The sequence below is a fragment of the Scatophagus argus genome, chromosome 20 (assembly GCF_020382885.2).
Source record: "Scatophagus argus isolate fScaArg1 chromosome 20, fScaArg1.pri, whole genome shotgun sequence".
In the NCBI taxonomy this organism is placed as follows: domain Eukaryota; kingdom Metazoa; phylum Chordata; class Actinopteri; family Scatophagidae; genus Scatophagus; species Scatophagus argus.
The window spans coordinates 18,831,639-18,858,138 of NC_058512.1; the positions used below are offsets into that span (position 1 = coordinate 18,831,639).

Sequence of the window (26,500 nt, forward strand, 5' to 3'; positions counted from 1 at the left end):
GAAATTGTCAGAAAAGAACATAACCTCTCACATACAGCATCAAATTGCAAATAGAGTACTTTGTCACCTCTCCCAGTCGTACCAAAAAATCTTCCACAGGAAGCTATCCACCTAGATGACAACAACTTCTAACAAACAGCCCCCTGGGGGCTGGATACTTTTGTCTATAAGGTTTAAGACACACGCTCAAATGAAGCTCATAACAGATATCAACCAAAATGTTTTTACTTCAGCATTGTTGAAGTCTGTGGTGACTGTGCTACTCAAAGCCACTCAGCGAGTGCTAGACTGGGAAAAATTCATTTGTACGTATGTATTCATGAGGACACAGTGTCGTTTGAAGCATAGTTAGAATAAACAGTTAGACAAGCCATGGAAGTTGTCTTTTAGAATACACATCCAAACTAGTTTTTTCCAGGCTAGCAACCACTAAGTGACTTTTTTTTTTCAATTTGTACTACTTTTTACTTTAATTATTACTTTATTAATCCCAAGCTGGGAAATTACTTCTCTGCATTTAACCCATCACACACATGCAACATGCAGTGAAACACATAGGAAACCGACGACTTTTCGATCAAAGCTGCTTCCAACCTCTATGTCTCCACTGCCCTCCTGTAACATAGTAACATAGTCACCACAGTAAATCAAAAACTGTGTGCTCATCCTGGTCCAAATCCCTATCACCTGTTCAAGTGAGCTCCAATGTATACCTGCACCCATATGGCACACAGTTGTAAGGTAAGCAAATAATCCATACATATGCAATGGCTGCAACAATATCCATGACCACAGCATCAATCCAAAGGGATTTAGCCAAGTGACTAGCAAATAAACACAGGGGGCTCAATTTTAGTGTTGGAACATGAAAGACAGCAACTCATGGGCAAAAGAGTATTTTCCTTGGGCGCACTGAGATCATCAACATTGACCTATTGAAGAAACCATCCCATAATTTGATCATATACTGGAGAGAACAAACAAGAAGACAGACTGTGGTTTGTTTGAAAGTTTACTTTCCATCTTATATCCTTATTGTAAGGAGAGAACAAACAATGAAACAGGATGAAGGGGTGTCCTTTCGTGGTAGCAGATAAGGAGAATGGGTGAGAAGAGGAGGTGTTCACTTGCTGAAAAGATCATCACATCACTTGGTACACCTCCACTTCTGTAGGCGTAACAAGTGATGTGATGATCTTTCAAAATAACAAGATAAAAGATGTGAATACAAATGAATATAAACAATACATGCTTCTTAGCAACAACATTTTATTGAACAGAAAAAAAAACACAGACCTCTGGTCCCATTTTCAGCCTCGCTGTAAGATTGTGCCAGACAAAATTCTGGTTTGCAATCAAAACAATTCACAATTAACCCCATTCATACTTTAACACACTACAGAAATTGACATATTGTTACAGTATTTACAGAAATACAGCAGAAGACCCCTGCTGCTTTCATTAAAGTCCTCCTGACGTCTTCAAAGCAGAAAAAGACTGTGGACGGAATCATCTGTCCAAAGCCCAATAATGATGATGATAATGACGCTTGACGATGAAAACAACAATCAAAGAAAATCAACATGGGCCTGACAGCAGAGTCTGTGTATGTGAGTCAGATGTACTTGAAAACAACCAGCAAGCTACGCAAATTTATATCCTGCCGTAATGGAAGTATTATCCCTTTTAAAAGAGAAACAGGTGTTAATGTGTTTTTATATTCTCACGAAGTACAAGTACAATATGGTACAACAGAGTAGGTGAAAGGGTCCACTGAGATACTGATGGGTAGATAGATGAGTGCTGCTTGTGAATGGGTCAGGGGGGTGTATGTACGGGCAGGAACCCGATACAGCAGTTCCACCACACAATCACTACTGCACAGACTCTGGCTCCAAATGACATCACGACAACAAGATGGCACCACTCAAATCCGAGATATTTTGGCTTCACTTTTGTACATGGGAAGTAAAGACACAATATCCATCTTGATATATGTCAGATACTTAAGAACACCTTCTGTAACAGTGACTCACTGAGCAATTTCAAAACCTTCAGACAAATCTGGAGCCATGTTTAATGTGACCTTTTAAGATACTCTCAGCTGTTGTAATAATTAAGTTTATAGAAAAATATTACAATCCTGGTGCAAATTTTTGCAAACATTGTAATTTGTCCTTAGAACATTCATTCTCAGTGTATTTTTTATTCTACCACTAAAGGGGCCAAAAATTTAAAGTTTTCAATTTTGACACGCAGTGACTTTAAAAAATAGTAACTAATTTTAACCAAACTAGAAAATACATCTCTTAAAAAAACATATAACTCTGTGAGTGTGAACGTCAGCTGTTCTGGGGATTACAGAATGGAGGTATGGTTTCTGTTGGCAGGGCAACCAGAGGGGGTTTAGCATCGAGTCACTGCATTCCATCTAACATCCCAAGATCAGTCCACTTTCTTTGGCTTGCGATTCTTCCACATGACAACTGCAGTGAATGCCCCTATAGGGAAGAAGAGAGCATTAAATTTGATCTCAAGGAAATTCAATCGAATGCAACTGGACTTAGTTATTTGTCTTTGAAGACGTTTCACCTCTCATCCAAGAGGCTTCATCAGTTCATGCTCGCTTGACTAGGCTGGGACTAGTCCAACTAGCTGGTGTGGAGACCCAGGTATTTAACCTCTGTGGAGGCATTCACATGACCAGTGGTGTCATAAGCTTATGACACCACTGGTCCACACCAGCTAGTTGGACTAGTCCCAGCCTAGTCAAGCGAGCATGAACTGATGAAGCCTCTTGGATGAGAGGTGAAACGTCTTCAAAGACAAATAACTAAGTCCAGTTGCATTCGATTGAATTTCCTTGAGATAACCATGACCTGGATGAATGAGAATATTCACAGGCTCATTAAATTTGATATACAGTAGACATGACACATGATCTCACGCCTCATTTCATTGTATATGTGAACGTTTTAGAAGTGTTCTTGGCAGAATCCATATGTCAATGAGAACCCTTCAATGTTGTTTTATAGTGATAATGAACTCACCTATACAGAGGAGCAATATCACTGCCGCAATGCCAGGTAGAATGACTGAGTACTCTCGAGGAAGAAAATACTTGTGCAGTACATGATCGCTGTCCACGAACGGCTGGAAAAAGACAAATGTTTCCTTGATCATGGTTAGAAAAGATGGAATTTCATTTCATAATAACATAATAATTTAAAAACATGCAATGTTGCGTGTAATAATAATATTTTGTGAGACAGTAGAAGCATATTTGGACTTTAGGTAGAGAAACAAAACCTACCAAGATGATGACCCAGACAGAGTAGTATGTAAACAACAGGAGGCTGAAGACGACGAGGCTCATGCCAGCTGCTTGATCCACACCTGTAGCCTGAAAACACCCAAATTATTTGAAATTTTTGTTTTTAAATGAAAAAAGAAAGAAAAATCAAAGTAGCAGAGATTCTTCACCTTTAGTGACAACACCTTCTTTCCCTGTTAAATGACCTTGTTTTTCAAACTCCATGCCCAAAGTTTGTATTGCAAGTTTTAGCAGAATTCAACATCCCTGGGAACATTATCAGCACCATTTCTGTGTAGGTTTTCTAAAATAGCATGTGATAAGAACGGTAAGGGCTCTTAACAACTTCTCATTTTTGCTAAGGGCCATCTGAAGGGTATTCGAAAAGCAAAAGTGGCTGAGCTGATGGATTCAAACTCTTTCCTTCATCTGCTTCACCTTGATGTCCTAAGCTGCTTCCAGATGGGACCTCAAAACAGAAGAGGAACTATATTCAAAGCAAAACAGCCATGTGTACGTGGTAAAGTCCATTAAAATCATGTTGAGCATTGAGAAAGCGTCTACGCTTAGGAAATAGTTTTGCAAAAAGTATATTAAGTATATTTAAGTATGGAAGCTAAATAGTTGGCGCTAATTAACCACTGTATTGACATTGATTATACTGTGAATTTATCAACCAAAATAATTATCAATAGAATAAGTTAAGCCCACTTACGGAAAAATAAAAATTAAGTAAAGTTGTTCAGTTTTCACTTAAAAGAGAAGGAGGTTTTAGTGAGAAAGGAGGTTTGAGAGGCGGTAGCTCTGCTTCGCGCAGAGAGAGCCATGCCAAACTCCATTCAAATACCTGAAAGTGAACAGTTTATTTGCAAATATACGCATGTCGCACATCAGATGCTTTTAGTTTATGAATTGGCTGTGCTCCCTTGAATTTCGGCGAAGGGATTAGATATATAAACCTTCAATACATTTTGATTTACGTTTACACGAATGATTGACACAAGTACATTTGGGGGATAACCGATATTACACTGACAATAAACTAAAACGGAGACGATTTAAGCCAATTATCAAGCTATAAGCTAACATTAATGTAAGCCACAGGGACTATAAGTTAGCCGACAAAGCTTCATTATCGGGTGAAACTGTCCAAAGTTTTCAGTCTGCTATTTTAGAGTTAGAGCTCAGTATGTACAGTTGAGTTAAAGCTTGAAAGAGCTGCCTTTAATTTTATTTAATCCGCTTATCTTTCTTACCATTTCTAACAGGTACTGCTTGCTGACGTTTCCTGCTATTCTTCTTCCTGTTGACAAATCATGCTGACAAGATGCATCTTAGGGTCTCTGCTGCCCCCTATTGATTGACAAAGGGAACACAGGTTGTGTACGTATTGATTTTTGTAATACCCTGAATATTTATTAATAACCTGAATCTGACCTATATGGTTTCATACACAACTATGTCATGACTTGAAATTAAACTGTAAATTAAAAATTACTTTTCTATTTTGATCGACAATACATTTCATAATATATTTACAATGTAACTATGCAAGCAACCTGTTTAATTTAAGAGTGGCAATTGGGAGTAAGGTTTACAGTGATAGTACATATATTTTGATATTAGTATAATATCAAAATTATATTATACTACTTGATGTCAGTATAATATCAAAATATATGACACAGAGGCAGCTTAGTCTAAGGTACAGGAGCCTAACACAGGAGCATTTTTAAAAAATTAACACTACAGTGATCTAAATCCATTAACCAAAAGAGTAAGTAGCAAGTGGAACAAGTTTTTTTTTCTTTAACTATTATTTTATGTTTACTGTATGTAGCACAATAGAAAAGTCACCTCTGATATGTATGATCTGCCACTTCTGATTTATTAGACCCACTATCTTATATTATTGTTGATATGATTATGGTGAATATTTCCATAGGAATAGCAATGTATGGTGCATCAGTATCAGACATTTGTATATGACAGTCCACAGCAAATACAGAATGATGATGATTCCAGGATACAATTTTATTTGGTATGCGAGCTTTTGCAAATCATAATTCATGGCTCCATGAATTGGCATTTTTACATACACTTGTGTTATTAATAGAACAAATCATCTCAGTTCTAGGAGTGACTTTTAAATGCATTTCCCAACATTTTAATACAAGTAGAGAAAATATTTGCACTTAAAGTTAAAATACGTTATATGTTGTTTTAAAGAAAACAAAAATGTGCCAGAAATGTATACTGAGTGGTGTTTATTTAATTTAAGAGAAAGGTTTTCTATCTTTAATTGTTATTTTACTAACTTGCCAGGTATAGTTTGCATTTGCTAGGCATAATTTGAACTTAATAAATTGTAAAAGTTAAAACAGCTTCAATGTTTTCTTCACCAAAACCTTCTCCTATTGAAAATAAAAATGATAACATAATCATGACATAATTATGTTCAGATTAATAGGAAATTAAAAAGATAAACTTTCACCACATGAAAAAAAGCATTTTTGTTTTTGCATAAAAGAAATGAGTAAGGCCACAGGGTTATACACGGTCGAGTACACAGAATCACAGTAGCAGACAAATCACCAACACACTGGGTCCTTTTACTGTACATATTTTCTTATGAACACACCCTGAACTGTAAATAACAACCGTCTACCTTTTCAGTCCCATCTCACATCACAGTGTTATCTTTTCTATACAAATATGCACAAATCTGTAGACCAGCCTGCTGGTCTGAAAATAAAAAGGAAAATAGGAAGGAGGGTTACAGCTGTAACCACGGTTCTTAGAGCTGAACCCTCAATACTCCTTATGCATAGGGACTGACCCCATATACATAGATACTGCTGAGAACTACATTTATAAGCATCAAGTGATAAATATTGTCTGCTTTTGGAAGAGACAGAGTGAATAGCACATTTGTTCAAAGATACAGAAATGATGCAGGAACTGAACTCTATATACTGTACGGATGGCCATGGAAAACTGTTGCTCCTAAACCCTATGTGACACATAAAAAGCAGCTGAAACGTTATCGCCAGCACACCCTTTGTTCACCATTTGTGTATAACTGAGTAGTATTTACCCAGAGTTAATTAGCGCTAAATTGAATATAGCTGAAATAACAAATTCCAGTATGTGACATACATCTTCTCCCATCGGTCAAATATGCATGGCCCGCATGCATTTAGTGGAACATTCAAACATGCAGTACAGTACAGACATGGCACAGATACACTGCAGATACACAAACATGAATCCTTTGGGGTGAGGACCTATTGTGCATTGTCAGCCCTGGTACAACAGGGGCTTTGTGCTGCTGCAGCTGTGGGACTGAGCTCACTACAAGCAGCCCTGCAGAACATCTCCATACACAAAGTGACAGGGACAGTCAGAGTTTACACAAGCTCTTCAGCTATGATATGGAAAACAGCTATTTCTTGTTAATCCACTTCAAGTTACACTCCTGTGGCACAGTTGCAGCGCCAAAACAAAGCAAAAACTGCCTAAGACTACAAAGTGCAATAAGTTCTGGCTGACATTAGTCTTTTTGGTAAATACTGCGTAGTCAATGTGACGCCAGAATGTAAGCAGGGCTGATATGGCTGCAATGGCTGCAGCGCTGTCCTTTGGGTCAACTCCAACCACTTTTTTTTTTTTTTTTTTTAAACTACTCACAGGCGAAGATTGTTACTCCAAGTGCCTGACAACATTAAAGAAAGGATCCCTGCAGAAACAGATCATTTTCTTAAAAGGGGGGGTGGGGGGGTCTCACTCTCACAAATTCTCTTAAGAAGTGATCTGTTGCAGTTGTTTCCTCATATGGATTGTTGATTGTTGTTAAATATTCAGCCAAGACTTTGGAAATAAATTCTTGTTGACAGTTCCTCTTGGGAATCTCCTTACTTCTCTCTCAAACTTTGACTCACATTTCCACAACTGACTTCCTGCAACAATTCACCTCTCATGAGAAGTCAGAGTGAGACTCCTCCCTGAGTGAGACTTGTATTTCTGGTTAAATAGAGCTTTTTTTATATAAAAACAAAAAAAAAAACACGTTTGTTTCTGTAGGAATCCTTTCTCTTAGTGCTGTCAGACACTTACAGGAACTATCGCAGCCCGTGAGTGGCAAAAAGCACTTCTAGTGGACGTAACTTTGCTAAACCCACTACACTACCTGCTTAGTATCTAACAGCAGACAGCCCCTAAAGCTGGTGAGCAAAGTGGAACATTTAGCAGCTAAAGATATTTTTCTCAGGGGTTGGTGAAGGCCAAAATAAAAATACAAGACTTATCATTATTATTAGACTTAGATACATCAGGCCACGAACAGAAACATGACTCCAAATGTTCTGGGTCTGTCAGATGTGTAACTAATCAACAGATTGCTAACAACTTTTTAATGTGAAAATATGTCAATGCTGTGGTTCCAGCTTCTGTTCCACAGCTAAAATCATTTAAAGTAGCTCTAAAGAACTTTTCTCCTCAGCCTGTTGCAATGTAACATTCAAGGTACTGTGTGTGCTTAATGTGTAGCTTCAGTTGTGACATAGATCTTAAAAAAACAAAACAAAACAAAACAAAACTACCAATCTTGATTCATTTACAAGACATTCAAAGAGTGAATAAAAGTAAGTGCAGAGGATGTACAGTTACATATGGCCAGCCATATGAACGCAGGCTTTGTGCTGACTCATAAGAGCAGCCTTGAGCTGATTCACCTAATTGCATATTGTCCTATAACAACATTAATAACATGGAAAAAGAAGAGAGATATTTAAAATATGATCATATGTCAATGTTAGTGGTTTCTAACAGATCTCCTCAAAGAGTACACATGTGCAAAATAGTATAATAAGTACATATATACAGTGTCCAAATCACATCTATCATCAATCACATCGCATCACAATATGATCAGAACATAAAAGCTTCAGTTCCAGGCTAATTTTGACTCAGTCAGTCTGGTGGACAAGCAGTCCTCAGTGAGAAGCTTTGATGGCTCTTGTGCTGCATTCAGTGGGTCCTTGTCAGCTTGTAAGGTCAGAAAGTGACAACATGATAAAATCACGCTTACCAGGTTTGACCTGTGTGATGTAAATACTGGACACCAGACAGAAACAGTTCTGGTTGTTCCTGTTAGGAGCCCGACCACCACAGAGTTATATTAACCTGATGCACTGTTTCCAGCAGTCCCTCATGTGATCAAGTGTCATCATCAGGTTTTTCCACTAATGCTAGAATGTATTGTCTCATATTTTGTTAGCGGATCAGGTACTACCTCCTGGTGTTAAACTCAGACATATTACACTTTACAAGTTGCCCAGGCCCCCCTGAACACACCACTATTTCAGTGATGCACTACAATTCCCAAAATGTCTTCAGGGTATTGTTCAAGTAACTCAGCACTGCTAAAATTTTCACAAGGTGTGTCTCAATCTGGTCCTTTGTTCCTGTGTCCCTCGCAGGATCACATCCCATCAGCAGCAAGTTTAAAAACGATAACCGCTGCACTTAAAAAAAATTACTAAGGGGAGTCATTCACTAAAAAAATTCTATCACTGTAAACGCTTGCTAACTGCCACAAAGTGGTAAGAAGTTGTTGACAACAGGCTCTGTGTTCTCTTCTCAAAAATGCTGAATTATTTTCTGTTTTCTGCTTTTTGACACCCCGAAGCAAATAAATGGGCAGCACAACAAATTACTTTCAGAGACCCTTTTCCAAAGGGATGTTTGGAATGAATTAACAGAGCATTGTGTGAACGTTTCAGCCAATGTTTTAGGGGTGCCAAAGATAACACTGCTGAATGAGCAAAATCTGAAGTCCTGTGAACCGGTCCATGACCTGAAAACTTGTGAGTGTTTATTTTGCACTGCATTAGGCACCTACTATAACACTAGCTGTTGGGTTCATTCTAATTAATTCTACTTTGCTGCTCATAAAGATCTGGTTCTTTTTTCATTTGAGGTAAAAAAAATAAAATAAAATAAAATAAAAATAAATATACATATATATGTGTATGTGTGTATATATATATATATTTATATATATAAGTCCTGTCCACTATTTGAATATATATGATAATCATGTGTTATACACCTCCCAGCACCTGATTAAAATACTAGAATACTAGAACTAGCTTGATGTCTAAATCATCGTAGTCTTATTTCAAGCTGTATGCACTGAAGACATATAAGAATACTTGCACATACACAAACAACCAGTTTGATGAGGCTGGAGACGTGCTGATGATCATCTCTCAGTGAGTTTCGATGACCACTGGCTCAAAAACACCAGGTGTTCCTCTGGGGAAAACACAGATGCATGGGTTCATTAGGCTGAAAGAAACTCAGCCTGTAAAAAGATACAGTAAATGAGTGCTGTAACAGTGTACCTGTTGGTGAGCTGAGTCCCACCAAGAGCAGTGGTCCCATCTTTGCTGACAAACAGTCTCAAGTTGCTGTCTGAAGGAAAATAAAGAACCCAGAAGAAAAATTCCCACTGTGATACCCAAATGTTGTGTAAAATCTAAACACCCCCAAACCTGACACTCTGTCCTACCTTCATTACTGCTGCTGTCAGAGAAGTTCTGACTCTGGACAATCTTCTCCACAATGTCGTCTGCATCAATGCGGGTGTCGTCCACACAGCTGGGCTGCCTCTCCACAGTGTCCTTCTTCCTCCTGTTGTTGGGCAAAACAAACACCAACAGAGAGAAGATTAATATCTGAAAGGCAGCAATGCTCGAGAAGAAGTAAAGGCATAAGTAAAACTCTGGTGATATTTTAGATTTTTATCACTGTCAACAAAGCCCATGAAAAGAACAAAAGCAAGGATGACTGTTTCCCAGTAATAACAACTGTGTTTGTACCAGTCTGTCTAGTGAGGTGAGGTGTTCAGTGATTGTTGTTTGAACAGCCAATCACTGGTTCTAAATTAGTTCCACAATGTAAGTTGTGCTGACATCCAGGACGTTACCTGGTCATCAGCTCCATATCCTTCCTGTGTGTTCCAGCAACGTCAAAATCCAAACATGGATGTTTGTATAAAATTTCAGCCAATTGCTTTCTCATGGTGTAATGTTGGGTCTCTGTGTATTAAAGAGTACAGTCTGGTCCTGCTCTGTTTGGAAGGTGTCACGAGATAACTTGTTGCAATTTGGTGCTATATAAATACATTGAATTGAATTGAATTGAATTGAACTGAATTGAACTGAATTGAATTGAACTGAACTGAACTGAACTGAATTGAACTGAACTGAATTGAATTGAACTGAACTGAACTGAACTGAATTGAATTGAATTGAATTGAACTGAATTGAACTGAACTGAATTGAACTGAACTGAATTGAATTGAATTGAACTGAACTGAATTGAACTGAACTGAATTGAATTGAATTGAATTGTATTGAACTGAATTGAATTTAATTAAATTATCAAATATCACTAAAAACCAAAATGTTAACTTTAACGTGGCACTAGATGAAAAGTGAATGGATCCAGAAACCAATGGGCTTCATTTTTCTGGGGACTGAGTACCATACCAGAAGTAACACCAGAAGCAACTTGTAATTTTTTGATTTTTTGATTTTTATCAATTGTACTTTTTAAAAGTAACAGTAATCAAATTACCCATTTATGGGTAATGAAATGTGTTTGAAATGTGCATCTCCAAACGTATGTTATTCTGAGCAAGCATGTTAAACTTCTACTATTTGAAGTCTTTTCTGTGAGCGTATTTCAGTCCAGTAGTTGACATACTTTTACTTCTACAGCAGTTCCATGACAACAGCAGATGGAGAGGTCAGGTTGTGAAACTGTTCCATTCCTGTTTTTGTACTTTTTCACATTCAGTCTGAGGTTCTTCCATGTGACCAGTAGAAGAGGTCACACACTCCTCCTCTCAAGAGTGGGATGAATTCCTGGAGAATTTCTGGTATGCATGTTTACACATGACTGAGATGGAGCCCTAGACTTATATCAGTGGGATGGAGTCTAGACATGCCTTACAGTGAGATCCTCTCAACAGACAGTGGTTTGTCAAAAGCGTGGGGTGTGTGGATCTACCTGGAGGATCTGTTGGACATGAGGGCAGCTGCAGAGGGTGGAGGAGGTCTCTCCGGTCTGGTGAGAGTTGCTTGTCGGAGCGGCTCGGTGGGAGTGGTGGGTGACAGCTGAGAGGGGTGGGCGAACCCACAGGAGACGCTGCTGCTGGAGGAAGCATTCCTATGGTGACTGAGGTCAGTCAGGCTTGAGCAGCGAGAATGAGCTGTGCTGTAGCCTGGAGGTGAGGAGGGCAGAGAAGACAAGAGAAGACTTGATGTGCAACAAGCCTTCATGTGGTCAGCAGTCTGTGAAAACCGCTTTTCAGTAACATGAGGAAGGAAAGCTGTCTGACCTGAGATCTTGCTGTGCTGGCTAGCATAGCTGGAACTGCGGAAATGACCAGTGTGAAAGACTTCATCTGGGCTGGACACACTCTCTCCCTCCTCCGGCAGCCCTGCAAAACACACACACACACACACCTGGCTAGAGCATCAACACCACCTGACTATCACTTTGGTGTTTGTGGCATATACAGTAAATGATTTCAGAATTTTCCACAATTTCCCCTGTGACACTCTAAATAATTTTGTTGTTTCATCATTTATTATCCTTAATTTTTAGTAGCAACTGGCAACTCTGGTGATTGTTTGTTTGTAACAGACAGGAAATGAGGGTAAAAAGAGGTGGGGATTGACATGCGACACAGGTCTCTGGCCAGACATGAACCAAGGACATTACTCTTTCCAGAAACAGTGTCCCAGTTACTGACCAACACATTGTTGGTTTAGGTCTTTTCATGCAATTTGTTGCAGCATCGGTAGCCTTTAACCTTTTATAGATAACATTCAGATAAATGTTTGAAAGCTTATTTTGAACCTGTCCTCATGAGGGATTATTAACAACATGTTAGCTTCAGTATGACTTCCAAATTAAGCGGTTTAGAAAATCTGCTGAAACTGTCTAATGGTGTGACCACTTGTTTCTTGCCCAGTCTGATTTCACTGTCACCATCTCACTGTGTTCCCACATCTCACAACTGAAAACCCCTAAAAATAGGACACAAATTGTAGTGAATTGACATTACTCTTCACGGTTAGAAAAGACACAGTGCACAGTGAACACTAATGTGGAGCACTTACCTGAACTACGTACTGATGACTGTCTGGGTTTGAAGGTGCGAGGACCTGTCATGATGCCTCCTAGTGGCTGCACTGTGGCATCAGTGCTGTCACCCTTACAGTCCAGCTGCAGGTTGGGGTCCTTGTCCCCAACGGAGACAGATTTGGCAGTACTCATAGGCCTAATGTTGAGGACATGGGTAAAAAACATGGTTAGACAGAACGTTAAATATTCAAGTTTGGTTGCTGATTAGGATCGATCAGCAGTCAGCAGTTACAGCTGCAGCTGACCACAGACATATACAGAGACGCCACAATGCTGTGATGTGGCAACACGTCCACCATATTGGAAAGGTCAAGGCTGGCCGGTAAACAAATACGTATAGTGAGTCAGTCCTCTGACAGTTACACAGAAGTTACCCAGCCCAACATGGCAGTGACTTTGTTCAGTTCATTTTCTTTAAGAACCTTCAAAGTAATCCAGTGAATGTTGGGTGTACATCAATGGGTATACTGCAAACAGGAACCACTAGTACCTAATCAGGCATACATCTAATGCTGATTACAAATATAATAATGAAAATACAAATATAGGTAAAAAAAAAAAAAAAGTTTATCAAGTTGTAGCTCGACAGTTTGAAAGTCCTCAAATGAACAGAAACCTTTTTCCAAAACCTGGAATGAGCAATGGCAGAGTTTTAAAACCGGTGACAAAGAGGAACTCACGTTTTAAAGCAGGGATCACCAGACAGAAGAGTCATTCCAATCGTCACCTATAAAAGAAACACAGATGTTTTACTAAACATCAGTTCCGATCAGCTCAGTGTGGGTGTGTATGTGTGTGTGTGTGTGTGTGTATTTGCCCTGCCTTAAGGATAGAATTGTCTTGTCGAGTGTTTTTAGTGTCATAGCCCTCCAGGATGCAGCAGCGAACTGTAGAGCCTGAACCGGCAAATTCTGAAATGTTGAGATCAGCAAAACCTAGCTGGAGACAGACAGACAGACAGGCAGACAGACAGGCAGGCAGGCACAGAAAAACAACAGAGAATTAAAACATTTAAGGTGGAAACTGTTATATACAGATTTAGAATAATAAAAGTGCAGGTTAAGTCCGGCCCCCTTCTTATTTTACTCTTCCCTTCATAGAGCTGAAGCAAGAATGGCTCTTCGTCCAATGAGCTGTTCCGACAGCTTTTGGTTAAGATCTTATTTTGTTCAGTCAACATGCTGCGTATCACAGTTGTAACTAGCATTTAATCAGTCCTGTCATGTGATGAGGTAAATGAAGGGAAACGGGAGAGAGAGTGACTTCAAGCAGAAGCCAATGACCTCCTTTAACCTCTTCATTCTTGATTCTCTGCCCAGTCAGCAGCGCTTCTCAAACGACGGTCACCATTTGTGGTGACGTTCTTGTGCGTGAGCATCTACAGAAGTGTGCTTCATTTTCATTGTTGATGTCAAAGACCAAATGAAGCAACTGCTTAGTCAAAACAATCATCTCTCCTTACGTCACAAGCAGGGTTTTATTGTTATTGACTTTATTGTAACGAGCACATCTTGTGACCCTTTTCAATCAGTTATATTTTCACTGGCCTGTTTCACTCTGCCTTTATGACAGTACTGGGAGCAGAGTTTTTAGTTTGAATAGGGATTCTTACTTGTTTTCACTTTTGACATTAGCCGGGCTGCTAGCAGTAAACGTGGTGCTAACGCTAATGTTTACTAATGCTAGCATTAGTAACGTTAGCACCATGTCAAAAGCGAAAACAAGTAAGAATTCCTATTTTTTCCCAGAAAAAAAAAACGGGAGCTGCGAGGAAGAAAGAAACAAATAAAAAAACAAACAAACAAAAACAAATAAAAAAAAAACATGTTTGTTTAGTGATCAGGTTGTCTTTGTGACAGCGGCACCAACACCAACTCACTCAGAAATTATTGCGACCTTGAGTTAAGTTTTGTTTTTTTGTTTCCAAGTTCATCAATGAAATTTCGCTTTCTTATGCTTCCTATCATTTTGTGATAATGCCAATTATCTTGCGCCAATGTGGGTATAGACAGGAGCAGTTGGTGACAACTTTTCTGGTGAACCTCTATACACACATTTTGTACTTTTCAGTGATAGAATGTAGCTAAGTGCTGTAGTTAAGCACAATTTTGAGGTACTTGTACTTTGAGTGTTTCCATTTTTGTTACTTTATATTTCCACTCCACTACATTTTGGAACCACATATTGCACTCTTTACCCCGCTGCATTCATGAACACTATGACAGTGATTTGCTCCGTTCACACAGTCATTACCCTTTGACTGTGTCTTGTCACATGCCCCTGTAACAAAACCCTGTGATGTTGAGGTTGTTATTTAACACAGGTTTTACCATCTCTGGCACTGTAAAAGTTTGTTTTATCAAAGAAGCAAGGCGCTCTCAAATTTATGAGTTCACAGGTCAAATAGTTTCGTTACACTGGGTTCATATGGATTTAATGAATGAATGAATGAATTTTGATACTGTATTTTAAACTTACTTTTGAGAAGGCCTTTCCTCCTTTGAGCTCCTGCAAAGAGAAAGCAAAAGAGTGAAAAAACACTGCTGACTGATTATTGCAGACTGCTGCTGCTAAGACCATCTTTACAGTCATATCCTATTACATCACATCATATGGAGCCAACATGGGACAGGTACTGTGAGACAAACCAAGCATACTCCACATTACTTTCAACATGCAGAGTGATTATTCCTGCATTATTGGCTAGTGTGGGAGGAAATGGCATAGCATTTGAATTCATAACCCTGAGAAGCAAGGAGAGCTGGATGCTGGGAATTGTAGTTTACCTTGCGTACAGATACCCTGCAGATGCAGGGGTCCAACACTCCAGTGATCGGATTAGCGCTCATTTTACAAACGAAAGAGAACTTCTTCCTCCATCGAACGCAGTTCTGCTCTACCTCCTCCCTGCACACGCACGCACGCGCACACGCACACACACACACACACAGACGAGGTTAGACTGTCTGGAAGACACATATTTGACAAAGAGTACATTTTAGCACAAAACCAGATGTATATAGGTGTGAACAGACTGCTTGAGAATTCCTCTATAAACAATAAAATTCTCTAACTCAAGGTTGTTGCTGTTGTTGTTATTGTTGTTGTTGTTGCTTCACAGCAACAAATGCTGTTGTAGTCCTGTTTTCTAGCGCAGCTGACAAGGGATTAGGTACCATACTTAAATGTCTCACTCTATGCATTCATATAGCAGAAATTTTGTAGCTTGGAACTGAATCTTTGTGGTTTAGAGTTTAATTTCACTGCTACATCCCTGTTTGTACTTTTCAGTCTTACTGTGGATTGGATTGGAGTGGATACTAAAGGAGTAATGAGCTGCGCTTTGATCAATGCTCTGTACAGCACCTTGTTGCTATAAAGAGAGATGCTGAAAAGTCGATTGTTTGTACTGTCACAACTGATGTTGAAAGCAACACACGTGAATGATCAAATCTATTTGAATGTGTTAATAAACGTAGGACATGACTTTAGCAGCTATAACCTGCCTTTTCTCAGGCCACAAGGCTGTGCAGCTGAGGGTCTAGAGGATCTCATTTGTGTCTGTTAAGGGGTTTTCCATTTTCAACGATTGGAAACAAATTCAGTGTTTATCTGCATGCAGTTTGGTATAGGGTATTTCTTGCTTTCCCTGTCTCACTTATAATTTTGTGGAATGAAAACAGAGCCAGACAAATTGTATGGATAGGTTAAATGGACAGGTTCAATGGTTCAAATACAACAAGGATATTTTGAAACACGGGGGGGCAATAAGATACCATATTTTGATGAGATGATGGAGCTGGGGAGGATACACACATCACTGCCTGCATATCAATGGACAACACAAGAGCTCTCTAAAACTGAAGCCAAAAGAAACTGATGACCACCTGGTGGCTGGTGCAGTACCGGTCATGAATTCATCAGCTTCCATGTTAGCAGAGGGGACATGGGCTAAACTAAAAACTCAAAGTACATATCAAATCCATTTTTCAGTAGATGGTCTCTGTCATTTTAGGTAGTTTGTATCACACTGATATATGTTCAAATGTTCATTTGAACATATATCAGTGTGATATATGTTCAAATGTTCATTTTTCTGATAAATTTGGTTTTAATCAGTAATTTGATGCTATAACAAGGGAGTAAAATGTCATAATTGACAGCTGAGTACTGGTGTATAGGTGGGAATTCAATCCCACAGCTCCACCACCCGATCACTACTGCACAGTTGTGGGCTCAAAATGACAGCCTCAGCTTGTATCGGGATATTTTGGGTTCAGTTATGTACATTGGGAGAAAGTGGAGTCATCCATCTTTACATATATCAGTGAACTTACTTACAATCAGACTTAAAACCAGGAGGTTTATGTTGTTGACTTGTTCACTCATGCAGTTTCACACACGAAAACCTAAAAAAGCAGTATATTCTCTACTTTTTTTCTTGCCTTCATAAGGAGTAAATGTTTATAAATCAATCAAGACCTGCATCAAAATACACTTAATGATAGACAATCACAAGATACAGGTGATTATTTTCAATCACTGGTTGTCAAGTGGAATAGGCCCCAAGATGTGTGGTATCAGTGCTGAAGAGGAGCACTGACAAGAAAAGTAGCAATATCAACTTCTCTCAATCTCTGTTATTTAACTTATTTTGATTGATATGTTAACATGTTACATATGAGGTGCATGTCTGAAAGCTGCTGAAGGAAACATAGATGCTTCCTGTAATTTTTTTCAAGAGGCTTAACCAAATTACATATTAAAGCATAGGAAGTTTTGTCTGTCTTTTACATTAAGAATATCATAGCCTAATAGTGAATTGTAATTATAGGTGTAACTAGCATCTCAGATGACAGTAATTAACATCCACAGCCATGTCCAGAAAGGGGAGAATGGGGTGGCACTCTCCAATATCTGAAATCTGACTGGCCACCCCAAGCGCTACCTCATAATCCTAAAGTATGATTGGCTATCTGCCCAGTGAGAGTTGGGACCTCAGTCTGAACAACAACTTTTTGCAGAAATCAGTGCCAGACTTGGGTCACCACAGTCAGAAAAAAAATCTAGAAATGCCCCTGTTCATATCTGCAGTGTAAGGTGTGGAGGTGATGGAGTCCCACGGGTTATTTATGCAGAGAAAATGAGAATTACCATTTTTTCCTCAATCAGAACAGCTGGTGAGATTTCCTTTTGCAAGGCACTGAACATCAAAGTGCTCCGTAAATGTGAAGCAGGGTGGGCCAGGAAATAATAAAGGCCACAAAAAAGAGAAAAATGCTTTTCATCTCTTCATCTGGGGAATTTGGAATGCCACGGAAAGGCATTATAGGATAGTTCCAACGTGTATCTTTCTCAGTTCACAAGCAAGTTTTTCTCACTAAGCTAATACATAGAAAAGTAAAGATTAGCTACAGCAGCTGAGACCACAGCAGTTTTTTTCAGGAAACTAACACTTTAGGTGTCAATAGGGTTGACTAACCTTTCTACACCTCATTCACACACACAGGCCATCAGGGTGCTGAGCTTGTCTCTACTTGACTGATAAACTCTGATCTTATCTGTCCCTTCCTGGCTCATGTCAGAGGAAACATCACAAGAAAACCATCCAACTCTCTACATGATCAGCACTTCGGTTACACAACATGCACATGCAGATTCAGCCTGCATGCTTGTTCCTTGGAATGTGATGTCAGAATACAGATAGTGCACAGCAAACACGATGAAAATCTGCTTACTGACAACTGATTATAACGGGCATCATTTATCCCCTTGTGTACATGCACAGCCACATAAATATTGCTTGCACTGCATGTCACTGCATAACTCTAACATACCCTGATTCAAACATAGACTTTGTTTCACACATGTAGGTCTGCGCAGTTATTAACACATTCATGCTCTGAAGTGTCCCCATGTTACCAATAATTTTAAACATTTCAGCTGTATTAACTCGATTATGTCCACTTGGGGGCACTAAAACATATTATCACATTTTATACATCCAGCAAACATGGAGCAATGTGAGTATTCATTGTATTTTTTTTTTTATATAAGTCCAATATTTACATCTTCTTTTATCTTTGTTTTGGTCTCCAACCATTTTCTGACACAAATATCTGTCTTTTTAGCAGCTAAATGCTCCACTACGTTAGTTAAACCAGCTGGTCTCTAGCTTTGTCAGCTATTTGGTGTCGAGTAAGTATAGCACAGGCAGTTTTAAAGAGCCTTTTCACTGAAAACAGCTGCCTGCCAAGCCGACAGAGTTGAATAATTATGTGCTCGTAACAGTGACTGCCCTCTCTTACATTATATACTGTGTAGTGATTTGGACAATCATCAGTATAAATTTGGGTTACTGGGTTTTATTTTCCTAACCATCAGCGTTATCACTTATGATAACACTGAGCTTGTTATCACTTATGATAACACTGGGCAGTCTTACACCATGTCTACATGAGCAGCACATTAATACATCAGCAGCAGCACCTTCAGTGCTCAGTCCTTGTCTACACAGGATGCATTCAGACACAGTGTTAAGTGTGAGATCCCCATAATTTGGCATCACACAATCACTGTAGTTGCATTTATAAAACAGAATAAAATACTACCGTATGTTACTACTGTTTCATGGTTGTTTATCCTTTTTTATCTTTTCTGATCTGATGGAGCTCTCTTGTTCTCCATTATCTTGAATCGCAGTCATCACTGCAGACAATGAAGGTGAACATAACTTCTGCTTTCCTTTCGCATATTGGTGTTTACGCAATCTGTGAAAAGAGCTAGGTCAGTATCTTCAGGCATTCTTTTCCAACATTGGCTTTAGCATTAACTTTATCGCAAGAACTTTTCCCACTCCACTTATCTGAAGGGTGACCTGAGGTTTACAGCTCTTAAAAGAACAAGCCTGGAGGCTGCTGCTGCCTGGGAGAGGCAGAAAACAGCCAGACAGGTTCTGCCACTTCTATTCTTACAGCCCAACCTGCCTTCACAAACACACCATTGTACAGCAGGAGATAGAGGCAGCGCCTTCTCTTACAATGAAGCATGCTTTATATGCCTGGTTGGTCATGGCCTCCAAGGGACTACAAGTCCCAGTGTGGTGTAGTCACCAATACTTGCTTTTAAATAGTAGTAGATATTTGGTTGATTGAAAATACTACTCAGAAAGTGCAAAAGCATTTAGATGAAAACTATTTTCTTTTGTTCAACAAGAGCAAGATCATGTTGATAGATGCTCTATAAACACGTCAACACATAAACTTTGACAATAAAAGACTTTGTACAGCATTCTGAATGATAAATCAGATGCTGTCCAGATCAGATCAGATTAGATCACCATGGCACCACACAGCATCTCTCCCTTATGCTGTAGGAAATGCTCACTTGTGTTGAGTGTATATTACTGGGTCTTCCACAAACACTTCAGTGCTGCCACAAATGTGTTTGGGTTAAAAATTCCCACCTGACAAACTCTGTTCTCCCATTGGTTACTCTGTCTTTTTCTCTGTGGAAGAATCTGAGGAATGAGAAGGAGTTACAAATAAGCCTGACACATGTACGCTCGCACAAGCAGACACATGCAAAGACACACACACAGACACACATACACATCCAGACGCTGCTTTTCTAATAATTCAAGACAACATAATAGCTGTGCAATGTATGCCTTTTGGTTGCCATGTGTGTTTATGTGTGTGTGTGTGTTTTTTATGAACAGATATAATATGTCGTATAGGTTCTTATGTAACTATACCATGGCTTTAGTAAGTAGGTGTATGTCTAAGGCGGAGGTGGCTTAAAGGTTTAACGTGGGATTGAGAGTGTCATGTTGGGCTGCTCCCAAATGTGCATGTCTGTAATTGTGTGAAAGGGAATGTGAAGCCAGCGTGGATGAAATGTACTTCTGTGAACATGATGTATTAGGCTGCCACTAAAAAGCTACGAAATTATCAAAAAAAATCATAACACAGAGTTTTTGAGCATCTTAAAAGAGATTTCATGTTCTGAAATCAGAAAAGAGGACCCGGAAAGCAATCCAAAGATCCTTTCTCTCCCCTGTATTCTAACTCAAGACTCGTTTCACAACACATGTAAATATAATGCATATGAACAACAATCAAGATAAGTAACCACATGCTTCTTTTTACACATGGTGGTGTTTTCTGTCGATAGCAGACAAAGTAAAACACCTGATACCGAATAGCGAAAGCAGAAAAAGGATTATTTCCAGTCACAGCAGAGTCTGAGCAGACGTACTGGTGAGAGACCAGCACATCGCACTGGTTACACTTCCCTTTTCCAGAACGATACAGAAGCTAGAAACTCGACTTCTCAACAGTTCAAAAGCCAAAGCATTCCACTGTGAAAAGCTGCCCACCACTGTTAGCTATACTGCTAAACCACCAGGCAGAGATGGACAGTATTTCTATTAAACGTGCAACATACGTATTTAATTACTTGTTTTGAGTATTTGGTAATTTGCATTTTGATGAGGTGAAAATAAAAAAACATGGAATATACAACTTCATGAGCTTGCATTTGTTTGTACTTGAAGACATTACTTAATATGTCATTTTACTGTTTAATCAGACACATTGTTATCCCCTTCAAACTGTAGGAAAAAAAACAACTGTATAACAATAATCACATTCTTTGCCTAATGAATAACATGACATTTTCTTTGCCTAATGAATAACATGACATTTCCTGTCAGGTCCGACTACGCCGTGTATTCACAATATTATCAGATAACGCTTGTTAAGGAAAGCATACTGAATGGCACAAAAATATAAACACAAAAAGAGAAATTAGCAAACGCATGCTCTAGACCTGGCAAATGCGCTCGCTAGCTAGTGCAGCTGGACTTTTGTGTTGGTTAGATAGAAAAGCTGAAATTAAAGACATGAAATCTGAAATGTAAAAAAAAAAAATGTTAGATATTAGTAAAATGTAGGACTGCAGTGTTAGGAGTTACACAAGGAGACTGTCTTTTTCACTTGTTGGTTCTGTGGAGGGGGAGGGGCTTCTCTTTTGAAATGGTACTGTTTAGTGCCTTTTGCATCAGTAGGGTTGGGGTTTGAAGAAGAAGAAGAATCAGCTTTATTGACAGTATATATATTTTTACATACACACACTGAATTCGTCTTCTGCATTTGACCCATCCTTAGTTGAACACACACATGCAACACCCAGCAAATTACATGCAGTGAAACACACACAGGAGCAGTGGGCAGCATCAAGTGGCCGGGGAGCATATTGGGGGGTTAAGTGCCTTGCTCAAGAGCACATCAGCCAGCTAATGGAGGAGGGGGGGGGCATTTTTCACATTAATCACTCCACCACACCCAAATTTTTCCTGCCCGTCCGGTGGGGGAATCGAACCGGTGACCATCCGATCACAAGCCGCTTCTCCAACCTCTAGGCCACATCAGCTTCGTGAAAATTCGTGAAGCATCTTAACCTATTAGTGGATGGTAGCTTTCTGCAGCTTCTTGGTATTGTTACTTACGTATTCAAAACCAAACCTGTGACCTGATGTAGGATGTTCTGTATGACATTGCAGAGCATCCGATAAAAAATGAAAAAACAGAATGCAAACAAGTTGTGTTTACCAACAACAGTTTTATTAGCCCATGTAATAATATTCTTCATACAATCACGTGTTTCACAGGTGATGAAACTCGCGCCATGTCATGGATGTATGAAGAGCAGCAGGTCCATGTGTCTGTTTGGACATGGACGAGGTTGACACACACACACACACACACACACACACACACACACACAAACACACACACACACACACACGCACGCACAGAGCCAAAAACTTCAGGCCGCAGCGAACAGAGGTGAGCACGCACTTTAGCTTAAAGTCAGTAATGAGGGCACCTTTCCACGAGTCCACAGTGCAACAATCAGAAAATAACGTTTTATTTCTCTGATTCACTGCTTCGTTTGTGCCAACACCACTCCTTGCCTTCGCTCTCGCTCACTCAACCACTGCTGCTCTCTCTCCTCTCTCTCTCTCACTGAGCGGGCGAGGAGGTACCAACTTTGAATGAGGTACATAGAAACAAAAACCAACAAATCCTGCATAGTGTGTCTTTAAATACAGGTGTAGCATCATCATCCACCTCCAATCTCAAATCTTCCAAGCTTAAACTTTTAACACTCTCAATATTTAAACTTGATTCACCTGGTCATATTTCAAAGCCGTGGTCAGAACTTGCACATAAAGAATCAATAAATCAGGCAGACTAAGGCATTTAACTAAACAACCTCTTTGGCTCTGCACTCTGTCTGCTACTAAGGGATGGAAATGTCACTTTGAATCAGAATGAGCTTCCCGTGTAAGACAATACACTCACTGTCATTAACCAGACACTCTTCATGGAAACTTATAAGTTAGGCAACTGTCTCCCAAATCTGCTTGTTGCCTGTTAATTTTATCATCAACTTAGAGATTTTATTGATTAAACATTTTGTCTCAGCTTGGCTCAGTTACCTTTGTGAAAGTTAAAGGCTACAGGTGGCAGGATTTCTACTCCACCCTGCAAAGTATCCACCTGAAAAATCCCTCCTCACTCGCGTAGCCCCAAAACATATGAACATATGCTGCCTGACTACTGCTGGAGTCCACAAGAGCAAGGAGCACTGATGAGAGGAGCGCTTTTTTAAAATAAGTCCATGTACGGACACCTCTGTTAAAAGCCATAATCGTACATAAAACAGCCATCTGAATCGGACACCGAGCAGTTACCGCTTACTGCTGTGGGTGCGTGCTTTGTGCTAATCTCACCAAGGTTAGCCGCTGAATGAGAGTCTGTCACTGGCGCAGCACTTCAGATGTCTAAAGAGGCGTAAAGTCTTTTGGCATCGCTAACCATATCCAACTACCTCAGCTGGCATGATCATAATACATCATTTACCCTGGAAATGTATACATTTTACTTTATTTTATATATTTTTTTCTATTTGTTCCTATCTTTTCATTTTCTTGGTCAGGAAAATTGTAATGTCTGCAAGAAAGAAGAATTTTCTCTCGGGGATAAATAAAGGAATTCTGATTCTGATAATGAACAGAAACAATACTGCCTACACACAACTGTCAAGGTGGTGTGTTAGCATCAGGAAATTTTGACTGCACTTTCTCTGCCATTCTCATGTGACAAGATTGCTAATATTTTTAGCAATACATCTGCCTAGCCTTGTGGAAGCCTCCAGTCGTACACAAAGAGCAATTAGAAAAGGCGTGCTGGTAGGTAGGTTTGTAGATAGACAGGATAGACATGGAGGTAAGCCATATTTTAAATTCAGGCCAAAGTAAAAGATTCGATGGGCCCATTTCAGGCCTGCAACAGACAGTGGATTCCTTTTCTTTTTTGTCAGAACATCTGATTTATTGATTGCTGATGGGATGTTAACACATTTTCAACAAATATTGCAAAAATTGCTTCTGAAATACACTACCAACCCTAGATTTGAGTCTAAGACCTTTTCATCTTTGTTGTCTATTCTGTTTGTCTCATCCTCTGCTGGGTTTCTTTTTTTACTAATTTCTATTCATTATTCTATCTTTCAACTGCTTATGTTTTTTTCCTTTGTTTGCAAAGTGCTGTTGCAAAACAAATACTGTTAAAGGATTATAAATGCATTAAGGCATGCAAACTTTAGTGTGGTCCTTCATGTGTCTGTTATTCTTTCAGCCTACAGACCTGTCATGGCACTCTCCTACAGCTTACTCATCATGAGCCACTAATGTAATTAGAGTGAGTCTTACTGGAGTCATGCCAGTAAGGTGTATATTGTGCTGTCTGGAGGATGGGGGGTGTGTGTGTTTGCAGCCATCAGATGCCTTTTCAACCGGTATGAAACTCCTAAGGGCAAATAATCATAGGGTAAGTCCACCCAAACTGGCCTGCAGTTTGCTCAGTGCGTGTGATAACTTGACAAATATTGTCTTTGTATTGAAAACATTACAGAGGCAAAGGGAAACAAAAACCCTGATACATTGTACTGTATCAAATTATAATACAAAAATGACCATATTTTGATTCATTTTTTTAGATACATTATCCTAGTTACTTTAAATAGTCCATGGACCTCACAGTATGCTTTGGTTTGGAGTTCATTTTTACCAACCAAATGCCGTTATGTTTTTGCAGTTTTACTGAACTGCTTTTGATGTTTAGGGAGATATTTAGTCAGGTTGAATCTTGGAAGGTGAGAAGGTGATTTTTGTTCTCTTAATAACTTTAACCGGGAGCCCTTGAACAAACCCCTTCACCTGAACATACTCCCAAAGAGCGGCTCAAAGAGTAGAAGGCTGATTTAATGCTGGGCAGCTTCCAGTATGAAGGCAGCCTACGCCAGGGTGGAGCTGAGAAGCATCATGAAGACAACTTTCCCAGGAGGCAAACGGGTGAAGTAACACATACTGTACTGCAAGACACACATGACATTTTCATACCAGTTTTTCTCCCTCATCTGAGGTCAGAAACTACCAGCAGACACATGCCAATTATCCACTCTTCTGCAGCTGAGTGTGCCTACACAATCAAGTCCTGCTATATTTGTAGAAAACAGCAAATTGTCAACAACTGAAATGGAAAAGAATTGCATTTAACATGTGTGGAGTTTTTCACTAGAGGCAAAATCATCACAAGTGTTGAAAGCATGTAATAGAGGTTTTAGTGGTTACAACAAGGAAGTGACATACCTGGATGACAAGGTGGCAAAGTCCCCACCATCAATCAGTCGGATCTTGCAGAAAAGCACTCCGTTGACAAAAGGTACAGCTGTAAGCTCCTCCAATGTGAAGTGGACTTGAAACTTAAACTTCTTCTTTTTCATTAAAAAAGACATTGTTCCCAGCTGTTGTAGAGCACTCATGGTAATGATGAAAACCAATGAATGAATAAAATTCAACAAATATGGCCTAATGGATTTGGCTTCAAAGTGGGGGCTGAAAATCCTTCTCTAGTTCAAGATTAATCATTTCTGAAGAACCTGGAATTGGAAGGAAAAAACAACTCTTTAAGTCATACATACATGATGAACTCTTTTCATTTGCAAGTGCTTGTAAAGGTACTGGCAGCAGTGACAGCTGAGGAAACAGTGCTCCGTATTTTCGTGCTTTCGTATTTTCTTCTCTCATATCCTGTCACAATTCTGGTTCGTGAATTTGGCATTTTCTAATAGTTTGAGTCAAAAATCCATATGTAATCCACATGTTTCCTCGTCTATTCTCTAACATTAACAGTCATCAACACTCTCCAGTCCAGACAGCTGCCACGCAAACACCGAAACCACTCGGGGACTCACTATAACCTCAAACCTTACCGTTCCGCCAGTCTGATGCTTCTCATACGCGATAAGTTAGTCCACATGTGTACCGCTGCAGAGACCCGAGGTCTGGAGTCCGGGTTCTTAGCAGTTTTCTCAGCTGGACTGCATCCCCACCAACTTTTCCCTCTCCGGTAGACGTTTCAACAACAGTCAAGTCACAGCGGCTCTGTGAACGTCTCGAATCTCACGGGGCCGGTTTAGGGACCGTCCACAAAGTCTGAGCAGAGGCGTGTAAGAAGGAGGATCGCCCATATGGAAATCTAATATAATGCAGCTCATATGCATTCCTGAAAATGCCATATCAGTAATGTATGTGCGTATATACTATGACATAAATGCCATATATGTTCATATTCAAAATTGGAGCAATTTCCACATATTTTGCTATAATTTCTTATGACATGTACATTTTCAATATTTCAACATACATGACAAATTAACAAACCATACTCAAAATTTAAAAAGTAGCATGTAATAGAGGCTAACACCCAATAATTACAATACGCAAATTCGTTCTCTGAGCACAGACACTCATATGATGTACACAGAATGGGAAAAGGACACATGAATATTGTCATAGTGGTCATCTCTCTGGGGACTCGGGATATTAACTCT

General features: G+C 39.4%; 2 protein-coding genes across 2 annotated transcripts; both read right to left on the reverse strand.

Annotated features, from left to right (window-relative positions):
* Positions 1-1,250: 1,250 nt before the first annotated feature.
* Positions 1,251-4,708, reverse strand: dpm2 (dolichyl-phosphate mannosyltransferase subunit 2, regulatory). Its single transcript, XM_046375440.1, has 4 exons — positions 4,570-4,708; positions 3,314-3,403; positions 3,051-3,153; positions 1,251-2,501 (listed from the first exon to the last, which is right to left on the reverse strand). Exons 1-4 carry the CDS (start codon positions 4,570-4,572, stop codon positions 2,446-2,448), a joined length of 252 nt encoding a protein of 83 aa, XP_046231396.1. The 5' UTR covers positions 4,573-4,708; the 3' UTR covers positions 1,251-2,445.
* A 618-nt stretch (positions 4,709-5,326) lies between these two features.
* fam102ab (family with sequence similarity 102 member Ab) lies at positions 5,327-26,068 on the reverse strand. The gene is made up of 12 exons (XM_046375438.1): positions 25,880-26,068; positions 25,257-25,546; positions 15,322-15,442; positions 15,014-15,043; positions 13,358-13,474; positions 13,216-13,262; positions 12,511-12,671; positions 11,724-11,825; positions 11,393-11,606; positions 9,888-10,009; positions 9,721-9,790; positions 5,327-9,631 (listed from the first exon to the last, which is right to left on the reverse strand). Exons 2-12 carry the CDS (start codon positions 25,427-25,429, stop codon positions 9,586-9,588), a joined length of 1,203 nt encoding a protein of 400 aa, XP_046231394.1. The 5' UTR covers positions 25,430-25,546; positions 25,880-26,068; the 3' UTR covers positions 5,327-9,585.
* Positions 26,069-26,500: the final 432 nt, after the last annotated feature.

Bases quoted from the DNA above. Each gene is read 5' to 3' on its own strand.
- dpm2 (XM_046375440.1), bottom strand. The intron at 3,154-3,313 runs GTAGGTTTTGTT...GTCTTTTTCCAG, and splicing joins CTGTCTGGGTCATCATCTTG to CCGTTCGTGGACAGCGATCA. The intron at 2,502-3,050 runs GTGAGTTCATTA...TCTTCCCTATAG, and splicing joins GATATTGCTCCTCTGTATAG to GGGCATTCACTGCAGTTGTC.
- fam102ab (XM_046375438.1), bottom strand. From the start codon at position 25,429: ATGAGTGCTCTACAACAGCTGGGAACAATGTCTTTTTTAATGAAAAAG. The intron at 9,791-9,887 runs GTAGGACAGAGT...ATTTTCCTTCAG, and splicing joins TGACAGCAGCAGTAATGAAG to ACAGCAACTTGAGACTGTTT. The intron at 9,632-9,720 runs GTACACTGTTAC...TGTTTTCCCCAG, and splicing joins GGGACTCAGCTCACCAACAG to AGGAACACCTGGTGTTTTTG.